The sequence below is a fragment of the Setaria viridis genome, chromosome 7 (genome assembly GCF_005286985.2).
Source record: "Setaria viridis chromosome 7, Setaria_viridis_v4.0, whole genome shotgun sequence".
Classification (NCBI taxonomy): domain Eukaryota; kingdom Viridiplantae; phylum Streptophyta; class Magnoliopsida; order Poales; family Poaceae; genus Setaria; species Setaria viridis.
The window spans coordinates 24,138,234-24,153,925 of NC_048269.2; the positions used below are offsets into that span (position 1 = coordinate 24,138,234).

Sequence of the window (15,692 nt, forward strand, 5' to 3'; positions counted from 1 at the left end):
CCCTTTAAAATCTAATTTGGTGAAGGGTTTTTTATGGTTGAGCCGAGCTGGCATAGGCACATCGTGCCGTCACGGCCGCTGCGTTGGCTAGTGGGCCGGTTCAGCCCGATAGGGTTACGGTCTGTGCTTCACCGGGCCGGGTCTAAATGTGCTGGGCTAAACTATGCCGGGTCCGGGCCGCTCGTTTGGCCAACTACAGGGACCATATCTTCTTTGACTTTCTCTTGCGCTTGTGCTAGAGCCTGGAGGGAAAGGAGGGGAAACCACTATTGACATCAATGGAAAAGGACGGGATGATGGAGAAAGGTAGGGTGTTGTCAATCCACCGATAGGGGAGTCAGGCTTTTTTATTTTTATAGGCGGGACCACGTCCGACAGATAAGGGGCTAGACCTTAATTTTGTGGGGGCCATCTAAAGATCAACCCACTAAAATTCCAGTGAAACGATATGCAAATCCAAGAAACAGCATGAACAAATTTTTACAACCCCCGATGGAATCAACTCATTGATTTATTCGAGATATGAATGGGTCTTAATAACTTTTCAATTGCTCGTTGAGCTGGTGCACTGGATGACACGAAATAACCTCATTTTCAAAAACATCCAACCGGAAATATCCGCACGTTGGTTGAGATTCAGAAGAGGATTTGCCCTGGTTATCCTGTAAGAGATCAGCTAAAACCTCTGATGCAACAATGATTAAACTCACTTATGTGATTCGGATGATTTTATTTGTTTCTTAATTTCCCTTTGTAACCGTTTTTTCTCACTTTTTTATATAACGTAGTGGGCAACCCTCCTATTTTATAAAAAATATCTTATAATGCAGTATACAAATATAAAATCGGGGTTGGACTAGTGCTCAATTGGCATCTGATCCGTTGTAGGAGTACACTTTTTACTCGTATACGCACTACAAGGCTAGTCCCGGCTCCGGTAGACTGGTACAGTGGCTGGACAGGAACGCTACAGCCTACAGGCTTTGCCGAGCCCACGCAGTCCCAGCGAGATCCGAATATTCTGCGGTGCGCGACGCCGTTAAATGGGCGCCTCCCCAGCCTGCGGGGATGGAACTATCCCGAAACCAACGGGCCGCGAAGCGAAACGGATCTTATGAGTGAGCAGCTGAAGCGCGACTACGAAATCGGCGAGGAGATCGGCCGCGGCCGCTTCGGCGTGGTCCACCGCTGCGTCTCCCGCGCCACGGGCGAGCCCTTTGCCGTCAAGTCCGTCGACCGCTCCGCCCTCGCCGACGACCTGGACCGCGCGCTGGCGGAGCTGGAGCCCAAGCTGGCGCAGCTGGCCGGCGCCGGGGGCGCCAACCCGGGCGTCGTGCAGGTGCGCGCCGTGTACGAGGACGACGCCTGGACGCACACCGTCATGGACCTCTGCACGGGGCCCGACCTGCTCGACTGGGTCCGCCTCCGCCGCGGCGCGCCCGTGCCGGAGCCCGACGCCGCGCGCGTCGTCGCCCAGCTCGCCGAGGCGCTCGCGGGGTGCCACCGCGCCGGGGTGGTCCACCGCGACGTCAAGCCCGACAACGTCCTCCTCGACCTGGACGACGACCCCGCCGGGGAGGGTGCGCCCCCGCGGGTGCGGCTCGCGGACTTCGGGTCCGCCGCGTGGCTCGGCGGCGGCAGCGGCGAGGGCGCGCGGCGCGGGAGCGTCGAGGGGCTCGTGGGCACCCCGCACTACGTGGCGCCCGAGGTGGTGGCTGGCGGCGAGTACGGCGAGAAGGTGGACGTGTGGAGCGCCGGGGTGGTGGCGTACGTGCTGCTCTCCGGCGGCGCGCTCCCGTTCGGCGGCGAGACGCCCGCGGAGGTGTTCGCGGCCGTGCTGAGGGGCAGCCTCAGATTCCCGCCCGCGCTCTTCGCGGGGGTCTCGCCGGCGGCCAAGGACCTGATGCGCCGGATGATGTGCCGCGACGCCTCCAGAAGGTTCTCCGCCGAGCAGGTCCTCAGTAAGTTCGTTTGGATCTTTTGATCTTTCCCCCTCCCTTATCTCGATTCTATCCTGCATTTGGAATGGTTTAGATATGTTTTTGTTTTTTTCCCTGGATTATTAAATCGTAATCCGATCAGACACTAGCGCAGATCATGCGCGCCTTATCTGCCTCCAACAACTTATCTAATCCTGGATCTTTTTTTAACAAAAAAAATGCAGGGCACCCGTGGATCCAGAGCGGAGGTGGCGCCCGAGAGGTGGTGCAGCCGACCTGAATCCATGCCGAAGCCGACCTGATGGATCGTGTGTTCATCGACCTGGAATTTTTAGTATCCTACGAGTTTTGTCCATATCAGTCGACGTCTTTGTATATCCAGTACGCGACCTGCGTCGAGGAGTGGTGCGGAGACCGCCGCTTCGCTGCGCGTCCGGGAGTGACGGTGATGGCTTCACCTGGCCCGTTTTTCTCTTTCGCTTTTGGGCCTTTTTTCGGCCGCCCTATCTGCTTGAGAGAGCAAGCACCTTGCAGTAGTTTTAAGGACGTGAGGCGATGATGTGTGTTCGTATGTGTAACAGCGCATGTAAAAATGAATAATAAGTGCTAGTGGATTTGAGCTTCCTCAATGGTTTGACCTCCGTCGGTTGCGGACTTATGGTTCAGTAGTGGCAGTTTTGAAACACCAAAGTAGAGGTGTTTCTCGTGATACATTTTTGTAAGGAGATACGGTGACCCACCTTATCTATAGCCGGAGCTACTTATCCATTGGCAACGCTTTCAGGACTTAGGGTGCTTTGGTTTAGCCGAAGCTGTGGGAAGTTTTTTTTTTTTCCTCACCGGCTTCGTCTCTTTCACAGTACCACGCACTATTTAGCACTATACATTACTGTAGCACGAAATCGAAATTCCTTTGGCCTAAGCCATGTCAATATACGCATCCCCTTGTCTGAATATTTTTTTAAAGACCCCCTTATCTGATTAATAGTTGGTAGTGCTGATTGGCTTTAATCACATCCGTTGAAGCACCAATAACCCTAGTTTAATCTTGACAGCGGCGATCACTCACAAGTCACAGTGGCGAATGAAAAGCCCTCCCTTTTCTGTTGCAACGCGGAGAGAGAGAGAATCGATCAGAAGGCATTCACATTTCGCGTGCCTTATCACCTCCTCCTGCTCCGCATGATATTCTCTTCCGTTCATTACTACCACTTTTCCCCAGAGGCAGAGGGAATCCTGTGCCGTGGGTCGTGGCTTGGTGCACCACCCCCTACCGCACACGGCATATCCCTTGGGTTTATCCTCCTGCGCGGTGCCGGACGAACCGTACCACCTCCAACGTGCGAAGTTGGCACAAGGTGACAAGGGACAGACGATTCCTTTTCCTTCCAAGACCCAAGGGTCGTCGTCAGACAGTGGCACGGTGGACTGTAGCGCGCGACTGCGTGTGTGGTGCAGCTGAGTAGTTGGATTGGTTGGAGTAGATAAGATAAGTTGGTGCCCTTATTGGCCTCTCTTTTATTTTTGGGTCCAACTGTGCATGCAGGGAACGAATATGATACCTGAGCAACTAAACAGCTACGGCTCCAAAATCGGCTGTTGCACTTAGGGTCCAATTTAACGGAGGTCTAACGGAAGCTGGTATTCGCGGCACGGCTCATGTTGATGCGGGCATGCGGCAACGGAGACGAAGGGGGCATTTGATCCAGCTTTAAATACCTGTCACATCAAATGTGTAGATACTAATGAGAAGTATTAAATGTAGATTATTTATAAAATTCATTACACATATGGAGATTAAACGGTGAGACGAATCTATTAAACCTAATTAGTTCATGATTTGATAATGTGCTGCTACAGTAAATATTTGCTAATGATGAATTAATTAGGTGTAATAGCTCGTCTCGCCGTTTAGCCTTCATCTGTGCAATTAGTTTTTAATTTACTTATATTTAGTCCTCCTAATCAACCTCTAAATATTTAATGTGATACGGATTAAACTTTAGCTCGAGTAACAAACGTCCTGGAGTCAGGAACATGATCATTGTGACAAGTCCTATGAAAGACAAAAACCAAGTTACCGCTATTAGCAGGTCTCTGAGTGCAGATTAAGCCCGGTCGACTTGTGGCTCCTGATTCCGTGGACCACGGCCTCGCACTGCACTGGAGTCAAGACCCCACCCGCAACATCGATCCAAGCAACGGCCCCCGCAGAGACATCAGACATGTTACCTACCTGGACAGTGGACATCTGGGTGGCGCCCGTCGGCTCGTCCCCAGCCGAAAGGTAGGCTCCGTTTTCTTCTACTGATTTATTTTTAGCACCCATCACATCGAATGTTTAGATATTAATTAGGAGTATTAAACGTAGACTATTTACAAAATCCATTACATAAGACAAATCTAAACGGCGAGACGAATCTATTAAACCTAATTAGTCCATGATTTGACAATGTGTTGCTACAGTAAACATTTGCTAATGATGGATTAAGGCCTGGTTTGGTTCGTTTGCTTATTTTTAAGCACCCGTCACATCGAATGTTTAGATACTAATTAAGAGTATTAAACGTAGACTATTTACAAAATCCATTACATAAGTGGAGGCTAAACGGCGAGATGAATCTATTAAGCCTAATTAGTCCATGATTTGACAATGTGTTGCTACAGTAAACATTTGCTAATGATGGATTAATTAGGCTTAATAGGTTCGTCTCGCCGTTTAGCCTCCACTTATGTAATGGGTTTTGTAAATAGCCTACGTTTAATACTCCTAATTAGTATCTAAACATTGATGTGACACTTGCTTAAAAATAAGCAAAGGGAACCAAACGCCCCCTAATTAGGCTTAATAGATTCGTCTCGCCGTTTAGATTCATCTTATGTAATGGGTTTTGTAAATAGTCCATGTTTAATACTCCTAATTAGTATCTAAACATTCGATGTGACGGGTGCTAAAAATAAGTCAGTGGAAGAAAACGCCCCCGTAGTACGAGGCTGCGGAGGACGCACGCATGGGCCACACGCCACGCTTCCCAGAATATTCTTTTCTGCTTTGCTACTCTCCGTCTCTCCGTAAGAGTTAGGTATAGTTCCACAACAAACTAATCTGGATCATTATTTCATTAAAGAATAAGCTGGATAATTATCTAAAACAATCAAGTGCAGGGATTTGGCGTGGATCCGTAGATTGCGTTGAATCATCTCCTGATGGATGGCGACTCATACACTTGTTTTATGTCGTGTCACTAGTTTTTCTCCTCCAACAATCTCAAGAGCTAAAGTAGATAGCTAGCTAGATAGATAAACATTTGCATGATTTACATATATAATATGTTTGTTCACGCTTTTATACGCAAATATGAATATATATATATATGACGATCGACCTCTTTGGCCTGGGCCGTTTTTCCCGTTTTGCTTTTGATGATATGTGTATGTAGGTATGTCTAAGTTTGACTGCACATATACATATGAGAAATGAATAACAGTAGTGATCATAGCCTGGTTACAAGTTCTAGCAGTAGTGATCATTGGCTTGATCTCATCCATGGAAAACTAATTAACACCGCGGGATCAACTAACCCTGGTCAGGATTATATTCTTTTTTTCCTGCTGCACACATTTGTGGTTCTTTAGGAGCTCCTAAAATTCTTGTCACATTGAATATTTAGATACTAATTAGAAGTATTAAATATTGATTAATTATAAAACTAATTGCACGAGGCTAATTTGCGAGACGAATCTATTAAGCATAATTAGTCCATGATTTGACAATGTGGTGCTACAGTAAACATGTGCTAATAATGAATTAATTAGATTTAATAGATTCATCTCGGGAATTAGCCTCCATCTGTGTAATTAGTTTTATAATTAGTACATGTTTCATCCTCCTAATTAGCCTCCAAATATTTGATGTCACATGAATTTTAGTCCGAACTAAAATACAAACACCCCTAACCATTCTCCCCTGCGCCTCGCGTGCCCTATCACCTGACACCTCTGCAGCTTCGAATGATATTCCCTGCTTCCCTTTCTTCTTCCTCGAATAATCCTGCCGCACGGCATATCCTCCGTTTATCCTCTACGGTGCCGGACGAACCGTACTACTGGCGCATCTGCTTCTGCTGCAGCTTTGTTCTGGCCTTTCGAGCTCTCTTGGTTCGCAAGCGACCCGGTAGAAGAATCCGCACGAGAGGTTGGCAGAGGGAGAAGATTGTTCATCCCCTCCTTGGAAGCTTCGTGCGCCAATCGATCGGCACGCGAATCTGACTGTTGCGCGTGCTGCGTTTTGTGGGGGTGGTGGTTGTTGCTTCAGTGCTTTGCTTGTGTTGCCGTTCCGCGTTTCCAAAGGCTGATACGTCCTTGCTCTTATTGGAGTCTCTTTTCAGTCCTATATAGTGTGCAGAGAATATGATGCTTAGCTGAGCAACTTTATTGGCTCCAATCCGCTATCGGCACACGTATTGAACTGATGCGTTCTCTCAAACTGTTTCAGCCATGCGATTTACCAAGGAATTGACGTTCAAAAACCCTTTCCCTTTTGTCCAGGAGAAGCTTGCCATTTGCCCGGGTGTTGACGTATTGTGCAAGTACCTGCAGTAGTCAGTAGTGGCCGAGCCATCTCCGAGTCCGCAGGCGCGTCATATCAAAAGGCGAGTGGTGCTTGAACTTTTGTTTTGCGCATTCTACTTTCCTGCCTTTCTGTTCGAGGCGATCGAGCACCGTTTTGATATTTTTAGCAGAGCCGGGACAACAATGCCACTACGGATCGGAGGTATTCCAAAAGCCCAGTGCTCAGACACAGATTTTCACGGCTCTAGCAATTAGCAGGCACAGCAAAACCAGATGCTTACTATAAGAATTAACACACTGGAACGCCAGGGACAAATTCAGACAGATCGAGAATTACACAGTATCGTCATTGTATGAGTTGTACACATTATTACAGTCCAAGTAGCACAATGTTCTAAGTCAAGCGAGGGCTCGATGACCAAAGAGGCAAAGACACACGCACATACACATATAAAAAAGAACAGAAAGACATAAAAGCACGCGTACATGCATGCAACATAGAGATTTCTGGTTTGTATTTGCAGACATGCTAAGTACATTACGTACCGCTAACAGCAGAAGCAGATTTAGGTAGACAACTCAGCTAACAAATGGCCCCATGATGGTGCGAATTTTGATGGAGCACGGACTAAGTTATCGTCACGTCACCTCACCTCACCTAGCATAATACTGACTTCCTGGGTTCATGGGAAGGATCTCACCTTCCTGTGTAGGGTACCCACTAGTATAATCTTCTATTGTTTCAAAGTTGGCAGGTGGTGTTCCCCCAAGAAGGCTTTGACTACTCTCCCTCTCTGCTTCGAGCTGTGCCCAAGGATGCAGAGAAAGCTTCCTCAGTCTGCCAAGCTCGTCGGCGACCTCTTTCATGGACGGTCTGTTAGTGCCACACATGTCCAAGCATTGCTTGGCCAGCTCTGCAAGCCCCCTGATCAATTCAGCGCTTTCTTGCCCCTTAAGGTGGCTCGGCAAAACCGCATCAAGATTATTCTGTTTCATGGCTACCAAGAAGCTTGACGACAAGCTTTTTTGCGTCTCAGGCCCGTCTAGTTTAAGTGGCATCTGGCCAGTGAGAACCTCCAGAACAATAACACCAAAACTGTAAACGTCGCTTTTATCTGTCAGTTGGCATGTCTGCATGTATTCAGGGTCAAGGTAGCCACAGGTACCTTGAACCATTGTAACGTACTGATCTTCATCGGATGGAGCTAGTACGGAGGCTCCAAAGTCAGACACTTTCGCTGCGTAATTGCCGTCAAGAAGGATGTTGGCGGTCTTCACGTCACCGTGGATGATTGGGGGAGATGCGTATGAGTGTAGAAAGCTAAGTCCTTCAGCTGCTTCATGAACAATCCTCAGTAGAGTGTTGAAAGAAATTTGCAATGCCTTGTTCTTCCCATGGATTAGCTCAAACAATGTGCCATTTGAGATAAATTCATACACCAACATTGGAATTTCCACCTCAAGGCAACATCCTACGAGTTTGACAATGTTCTTGTGATTGACCTGAGAGAGTATCAGCATTTCTTGACCAAATTCTTTCTTTTGCCTTTCATCAATCATCACACATCGCTTGATCGCAACAGGCACGTTATCCTTAACTATCCCTTTGTACACCATCCCATGGCCTCCCTTTCCAATTATTGTACTATTATCGTAGTTGTTTGTGGCATGTATAAGTTCAGCTTCTGTAAATATCTTGAAAGCAAGGCCTTTTTCTAACTTCATCCTCTCAAACAGAATCATGCCTCCATGTTGGCGAAAATGCTCTTTCTTGACTTTGGTCAATTTTCTCTTTTGAAGGATCATGTATCCGGAGAAGCAGAAAACCATGAGAACAAAAAAGCCGATTGTAACTCCTGCGCAAAGAATATCAGATAAGAGCACTACCAAGAAACCTTTTTGCTTCCCTTCTTATAGAGTTTGTAGCTTAATAAGCTCATAGTGTTACCTATTATTAAGCCGGTATCAGGGTCACATGCATTTTTAAGCTTGGAAAGCTTCCTTCCTGCTCGACAAGAACACTGGTAATGTCCTACTGTGTTTGTGCACACACCTCCTGAAGGGCATGGGCTGTTATTGCACTCATTAACATCTGCAGTAAGGTGAGCAAAGCTGATAACGATTAAGAACAATGTTTAGAGATTGAATGTTGTACAAAGATATTGTAACTTTTAGCACACTTGGTACCATGGCAGCCATCAGCAAGATACGGATTGCCTTCGTAGCCTTGGGAACAATTGCACGCATAGCCCGGCCCGTTGGTGGATTCCACACACGCGCTGTTTCTGCTGAGGCACGCGTAGGTGCCTGTTTTGTTTTGCTTGGCCATCTCACATGACATCGACCCATTTCTTATAGCCCAGTCCAACACCGAGGGTGCCATCCCGTTGCGAGTGTCATTGAACTTGGTTGTGCTGATGTATGCGGTGCTGAAGTTGAATGCTGCTGCCTCCATCAGGGCAGCGTAGCTGCACCGGTTAAACGTCCATATTTTGCTTGTGTTGAAACCCCTGTCGAAGCCAACGCGGTAATAGTCCATGCCTTTCGGTATCGCCGTCTGGCAGCAGCCTATGCCGGAGCAAGAGCCGTTTGTTACGTACGACAGGTTGCTGCAGGTGGAGACGCACCCACTCTGGTAGCTCGTGCCGTTCATGTGGGAGATGTAGGCGAGGGTGTTACACCCAATGACGGTGAACTTGTTGTAGACGTCTGAGAAACGGTAGGTTGCATTGCTCGCGTTGACCCATTTCCCGCTGAAGTCCATGCGCCCCGAGGAGGTGTTGTAGCAGTGTGTCGCTATGGGGAGGAGCACACGAACCGTGGCAGAGATCAAGGAAATGTTCAGCAACTCCGCTTTACCAATGAATGGCTTGGAGGTGCGACCTTGTACCTTGCAGCTGACGTTGAAGCCGCTTGACAGCGAGCAATTGTCGCCGATGCCAAACGGGTAGGGAATGTCAACGCCGCCGCACTGACTTTGGCATTGAGGGCTACGAACTGCAGTAACCGGGGCATGACGTGCTGCCAACAGAAGTAAAAGGCCAAGGCCAAATTGTAGAAAGCGCACTTCCATCCTCCTCATCAGCTGGGTAACTAGAAAGTAGAAACCATGATATTGCAACGTTCAGCTTAATCGGTGGACCTTATATTAGCTGTGCTTTAATTTGTGTAGTTGGCTAGTTGTACACTTTGAAAAAAAAGTTAAATTATGCAGGGTCGTGGTGGATTAGGAACGATCACGTGATTTAAATTAAAGCTCAAGCGAATGCCTAGATAAGAAGCCTGGTTCAGTGAAGAATCATTGTTCTAGAGCTGGTTTAATTTTGTAGAGAGAGACTGGCCATCAGACAACATAAATAGTGCAGGACAATGTTGGAAATACATACGAGTATTCCTCTCGTTTGCCTAGCATCTACAAAATGTCAAGAATGCAGATAAATGGACTAAAAGGAAAAATTAAAGGGACTGACAGAATCAGTAATTAAGTGGGCCTGAAGTAGCAAGGAGATGTATGTACCTTTGGATATGTTGTTGACAGATCTGTCTTCCCCAGGACGTAGAGAACACCGAACCTTTGGATATTGCTTAGTAATGCTTGTTTAACACAAGCAAACACCAGCTGTGTAGATTGTGCGTATATGAAGAGCATGCCTCGCTCGCCGTAGAGGACATGTATAAGTATACACATGAGAAAGACCGAGTCTTACCAGAACGTGCATGGTAACCGTGCCTTCGACCATTTATTTGCATCTCCCTAACTACTCGGCTGGAAGAAATCAACAGGCACGTGCCAACGCTTGGGTGGACCGGCACTGATCAAAAATAGCGCGAGCACAATCACCAGCCTTGCGCTATTTTTTATCAGTCAAGATAACTCTAATCTCACTGGAAGTTTCATAGAGGTTTTATGCACATTAAATACGGTGACATATCAGTATATGTGATGACATGGCATGGTAGTTATGAAGTGAGAGAGGGAAGGAGTTTCATCAGGATGAAACTGTGTATACACTGTTTCCAAGACTATGAAACCTATTGAAACTTGCATTGGGGGCTATAGAGTTTTATTTCATCTAACCATGTCCAATCACATGCCTCACAATTAAATGTCATGGGCATCCCATGAAATCGTGAAATGAAACTGTGCACTGGGACTTCCTGTTTCATTTATAAGAATACACCTTATAGGATGAGGTGGCATTCTTGGAAACAGTGCGATGAAACCCAACGACTAGCCTAGGACAGCAGCCTAGCTTTTAAAATTACAATGCAGAACGAGGACTTCACAAATCTGAGACTGCGACCTCACACTTTTGTGATGCGCAAACTCCCATGTTGATTGCTTTCCGCAGCGCGTGTTCTGAATCATTGAAAGTTCCATCGTGGCGGCATGGCCCCGCGTCCCGGCTCGGGCGGCGTACCAACCCGTCGCCACCAGGCCCTCCCCCACCCACTCCCAGACCTCCCGCCGCCGGAGCTTGACGCCGGAAGCCCTGCGGAGGGCAAAGAAGGCGGCGGCAGGGACCTTTCTTCTTCCCGGCCTATGGTGTGAAGATCCCGGGTGCGGCCTATGGAGAGGCCGCACAGGCTGGTGGCCGGGGCTGTAGATCTGGCCCCGTTGTAGCCTTGTAGGCGGATTCGGTGTTTCCCTGCCTGGATCTGCGGTCCTCGCGTCTGGAGCTGCTCGCGCGGGGGAAGGGGGGGACTGTGCGTTCTCTTGGCGGCGGGGTCGATGAGCTCGGCTCATGGATTTGGTGTGGCAGGGCTCGCGTGCGTGGCCGGCCTGGGCAGCGCACTCACCGGCAGTCGAGAGGAGTGGAGACCGCCAATGTGGCTGCTCAATGTGGATGCCGCCCGGATCTACGATCGGCGTTGACACCGCAATTGGTGGCGACTGTGCACGGCGACGGCCGCGCGCGTGGCGAGGACGCGGATCTGCGCTGCTTGGATGTGTGGTGGTGGCGCAACCGAGGGTGGTCTGCGCAGGACTCGCCAGCGACACCATGGTGGTGTGGCTGGCACCGGCCTGCGCGGGTGCGCGCCAGCGGCGCCATGGAGGCATGGCTAGGGGCGTCGGGCCACCTTGCTTGTGGTGCAGGCGTTTGCGGAGACGGCGGGCGTGGTGCCGGCGGTTGCTGTGACGGTGGCCGCGAGTTGAGGCACGACGGTGTTGAAGGAGCCCGTGCTCGGTCCATGACGGCGATCGGGTGGTCGGAGTTGCTAGTTCTAGGCCAGGAGTGCGTGGACGATGGCTCGGCATGGATGTGGTGGCGGTCGTGCGTGCGGTGCGCGGCGGATAGTTTTTCCTTGGGGGCGTTGGAGCTGCGAGGGCTGTGGGCCACATAGTAATTGGCAAGCATGAGCTCGCATGCGGTCAAAAAAAATGCTATATGTATGTAATTACATTTGCTAAATAAGTTATTTTTTAAAAAAGAATAATCTCCTATGCTAATAAATTGTTGACATACGTGTCCTAGACTTCTATCAGCTTGATAGGCACGTGCCGCGGATGCACGAGTTATCCTCCGGCCATTTCATCGGATCAAAGGACCGCAGAACTACACGAGGACATGGTCGTTTGTTCGTAGGAGAATTACACGAGGAAGCACATGGTTGTTCTCAAAACAAAAAGGGGGACGAGCACATGGTTCTTGACCAAACATTAGCTAGCTGTCCCGGGCATATATATGGACTTCCTTTCTATGGACAAGTGGTGGATAAAAGATATACTAGCAACAACTTCCACGTCGATGACCTGCAACTTGTTGTCTTGTTGACACTCTGTGTGCAAGCGCACGGCCGCGTGAGTCGTGACACTTCCCCGCAATATGTGAGCGTCGGCCTCGCGGTCGTGAGGTGGACGGTTGGGCTGAACACGCAAAAACAAACAAGTACGCTAGCCTATAATATACGGAGTAGATTGCAAATTTGTAGTTGCAGGCATGTTGAGTAGAAACACACGATACATACATCGGGGAAACAGATTCACATAGACAGAGGGTTTTTAAAGAGTATACAAAGCTTTGTCTGCCTGTGTTAAACAGATTAGTTAGCAACTCAGCTAGACAATTCAGAAAACATGTTTTAGCCACCTCATCTCGCATAATACGAACTTCTCGAGTTCATAGGAACGTTCTCACCTTCCTGTGTAGGATACCTGGTAGTACCAGTTCCGATTTCAAAGCTAGAAGTTGATGCTGCACTAAGCAGGCTTCGAGTCTCCTCTGTTTCTAGCTGTACCCAAGGATGCAGCGGCAGCTTCCTCAATCGGCCGAGCTCGTCGGCAATTTCCTTCATGGTTGGCCTGTTGGTGCCACACATGTCGAGGCATTGTTTCGCTAGTTCTGCAAGCCCTCTGATCAATTCACTGCTCTCTTGCCCCTTTATGTGGTTAGGCAAAATCGCATTAAGATTGTTCTCCTTCATAGCGAACAAGAAATTTGATGATAGGCTTCTTTGCGTCTCAGGTCCGTCCAACTTCAGAGGTTCCTGGCCAGTGAGGACCTCCAAAGAACAACACCGAAGCTGTAGACATCGATTTTCTCTGTCAGTTGGCATGTCCTTATGTATTCAGGGTCAAGGTAGCCACAAGTACCTTGAACCATTGTGACATATTGGTCTTTATCAGATGGAGCTAGTATGGAGGCTCCAAAATCTGACACTTTTGCCATGTAATTACTGTCAAGAAGTATGTTGGCACTCTTCACATCGCCATGAATGATTGGAGGAGATGCATATGAGTGCAGGAAATTGAGTCCCTCAGCTGCTTCATGAGCAATCCTTAAGAGGCTGCTGAAAGAGATTTGTAATGCTTGGTTCTTGCCATGGATAAGTTCAAACAGTGTGCCATTTGGGATGAACTCATAGGCTAACATTGGAACTTCCACCTCAAGGCAACAATCCACTAGTTTGACAATGTTCTTGTGATTGATTTGGGATAGTATCAGCATTTCTTGACCAAATTCCTTCTTTTGCCTTTCATCGATAAGTGCACATCGCTTAATTGCGATAGGCATGTTGTCTTTGACCATCCCTTTGTATACAGTCCCATGCCCTCCTTTTCCAATTATTTTGTTCTTATCGTAGTTGTTTGTGGCATGTATAAGTTCAGCTTCTGTAAATACCGTGAAAGCAAGACCTTTTTCTGATTTCATCCTCTCAAACAAAAACATGCCTCCATGCAGTCGAAAATGTTCCTGCTTCACTTTGTTCAGTTTTCTTCTTTGGAGGACCATGTATCCACAGAACGAGAAAGTCATGAGAACAAGAAAGCCGACCGTAACTCCTGCATAGCAACATTAAATGGGAGATGTTTGAAAACTTCCTTTTGATTTTTTTCGTGTGTGTGATCACAAACCATTTATATATGAGTCTACACATCGTAATAAGAAATCATGTTTAGAGTAGTGTTGTTATTTGATATTTCGTATATGGGATGAGAACTTAGTAGTGTAGCTAGCGGATTGCGTTACCTATTATTAGGCCTGTATCAGCGTCACATGTTCTGTTTTGCTTAGAAAACTTCCTTCCTGATCCACATGAACACCGGTATCCTCCTACTGTGTTGTGGCAGATGCCGCCTGAAGGGCATGATGAGCTATCCTCACATTCATTGTAATCTGCAGTAAGATGAGAAGAACCAAGCTCAGTAAATACACAATTTAGTGGTCAGAGCGAGAGCTCATTAGAGGAGAGACCGAAGATAATATCTCAGAACAAAGTTGAATTAGTACCTTGGTATCCACCTGGAAGATAAGGGTTGCCTTGGTAGCCTTTGGAGCAGCTGCACACGTACCCTGGCCCGTTGGGTGAATCTGCACACTCGCTGTTAGTGCTGAGGCATGCATAGGTGCCCGTCTTGTTCCGCCTGGCCACCTCACACGAATTCTCATTTCTTATGGCCCATTCTAGAACCATGGGTACCTGCCCAACATTTGTGTCGTTGAACTTGGTCGTGTTGATGTACGTGGTGCTGAAGTTGAACGTCGCCGCCTTCATGAGTACAGCATAGTTGCACCTCCACCTCCGGCTTGAGTTGGCACCGATCTGGAAGCCGAACTGATAGGTGCTTATCCTTCTTGGTATCGCCGTTTGGCAGCAGCCTATGCCTGAGCAGGAGCCGTTTGTCAGGTCAGACAGCTTGCTGCACGTCGAGATGCACCCGGTCAGATAGCTCTGGCTGTTGCTGCTGTTGTCACTGTCAGCGATGTATCCGATTGTGTTGCACCCGATGACGATGAACTTGTTTTGGATGTCTGAGAACCGTAGGGGGTATCCCTTGCGTCGACCCCCCACAAATGATCCTCCATTTGCCCGGAGGCGTTGTAGCAGTATGTCGCAATGTTGTTGAGCACCCGGATCGTGCTACTGGTCAGTGAAGTATCGAGCAGTTCCAAGTCATCACTGTCTACGATTATGAATGGCTTGGAGACGCCGTCTTCTTGTACCTTTCAGCTGATGTTGAAGTATGGTGCCAGTGAACACTCCAAGCCGATGCCGAACGGGTACTGTATCTCAACATTTCCGCACTTCCTTTGGCATTGAGGACTAGGAAGCGCAACGGTGGGGGCATGTTGTGTCGCTACTAGCAGAAGTAGAAGAACATTGCCAAGATGCAGGAAGTGCACTTCCATCCTCCTCTGCTGAATAACAAGAAAGCAGAAACCATGGTATCACAACGTTCAGCTTAATCGGTGGAGACAATATTCTTACACCTAAGTTGTGCTTTGTGTAGTTCTACACTTAAAAAAGTACGAATATGCACGCTTAAAAAAACATGCGGAGAATTGTTCATATAGGTGAGCTGTGAGAGCAAACAGAAGATGAAATATATATGATTTAAAGCTGGGTTGGCGGACAGTGGCTATTGCAAGGTAGGCAAAGGTAGTGTCTTGGAAATATATGAGTATTCGTCTCATTTGTCTGGTATCTGAATGGTGTAGATCAACCTTCGCAAATACTAATTGAACTAAAATGGAACAGGGACTGATAAAAAAAACTGTGGAGGATAAGTTCAGTAAATTGACCTGAAGTAGCAAGGGGAAAAAATTCAGTTTTTGTTGAATGGAATATGTACCATTGGAGGATTTAGCGTTGCCGAGAGGCCTATCTTTCCCAAAGACGCCGATAACGCTGAGCCTTTATTTGGAGATGCTCAGGTAACATTCTAACAAAAGCAAA

The 15,692-nt window shown here is 47.9% G+C and overlaps 2 protein-coding genes and 1 pseudogene across 3 annotated transcripts; 1 reads left to right on the plus strand and 2 right to left on the minus strand.

Moving 5' to 3' along the window:
• The first annotated feature begins 1,005 nt into the window (after nucleotides 1-1,005).
• Nucleotides 1,006-2,569, plus strand: LOC117862863 (phosphoenolpyruvate carboxylase kinase 1). Of its 2 annotated transcripts, none has more exons than XM_034746396.2 (2): nucleotides 1,006-1,954; nucleotides 2,165-2,569. In XM_034746396.2, exons 1-2 carry the CDS (start codon nucleotides 1,115-1,117, stop codon nucleotides 2,240-2,242), a joined length of 918 nt encoding a protein of 305 aa, XP_034602287.1. In that variant the 5' UTR covers nucleotides 1,006-1,114; the 3' UTR covers nucleotides 2,243-2,569. The 2 variants fall into 2 exon arrangements, with proteins under 2 accessions (XP_034602287.1, XP_034602288.1); XM_034746397.2 differs by having other exon boundaries at nucleotides 1,057-1,961.
• A 4,396-nt stretch (nucleotides 2,570-6,965) lies between these two features.
• Nucleotides 6,966-9,590, minus strand: LOC117865597 (wall-associated receptor kinase 5). The gene is made up of 3 exons (XM_034749816.2): nucleotides 8,700-9,590; nucleotides 8,461-8,604; nucleotides 6,966-8,368 (listed from the first exon to the last, which is right to left on the minus strand). Exons 1-3 carry the CDS (start codon nucleotides 9,583-9,585, stop codon nucleotides 7,167-7,169), a joined length of 2,232 nt encoding a protein of 743 aa, XP_034605707.2. The 5' UTR covers nucleotides 9,586-9,590; the 3' UTR covers nucleotides 6,966-7,166.
• A 2,220-nt stretch (nucleotides 9,591-11,810) lies between these two features.
• LOC117865834 (wall-associated receptor kinase 1-like) lies at nucleotides 11,811-15,145 on the minus strand (annotated as a pseudogene).
• Between the last annotated feature and the right edge of the window lie 547 nt (nucleotides 15,146-15,692).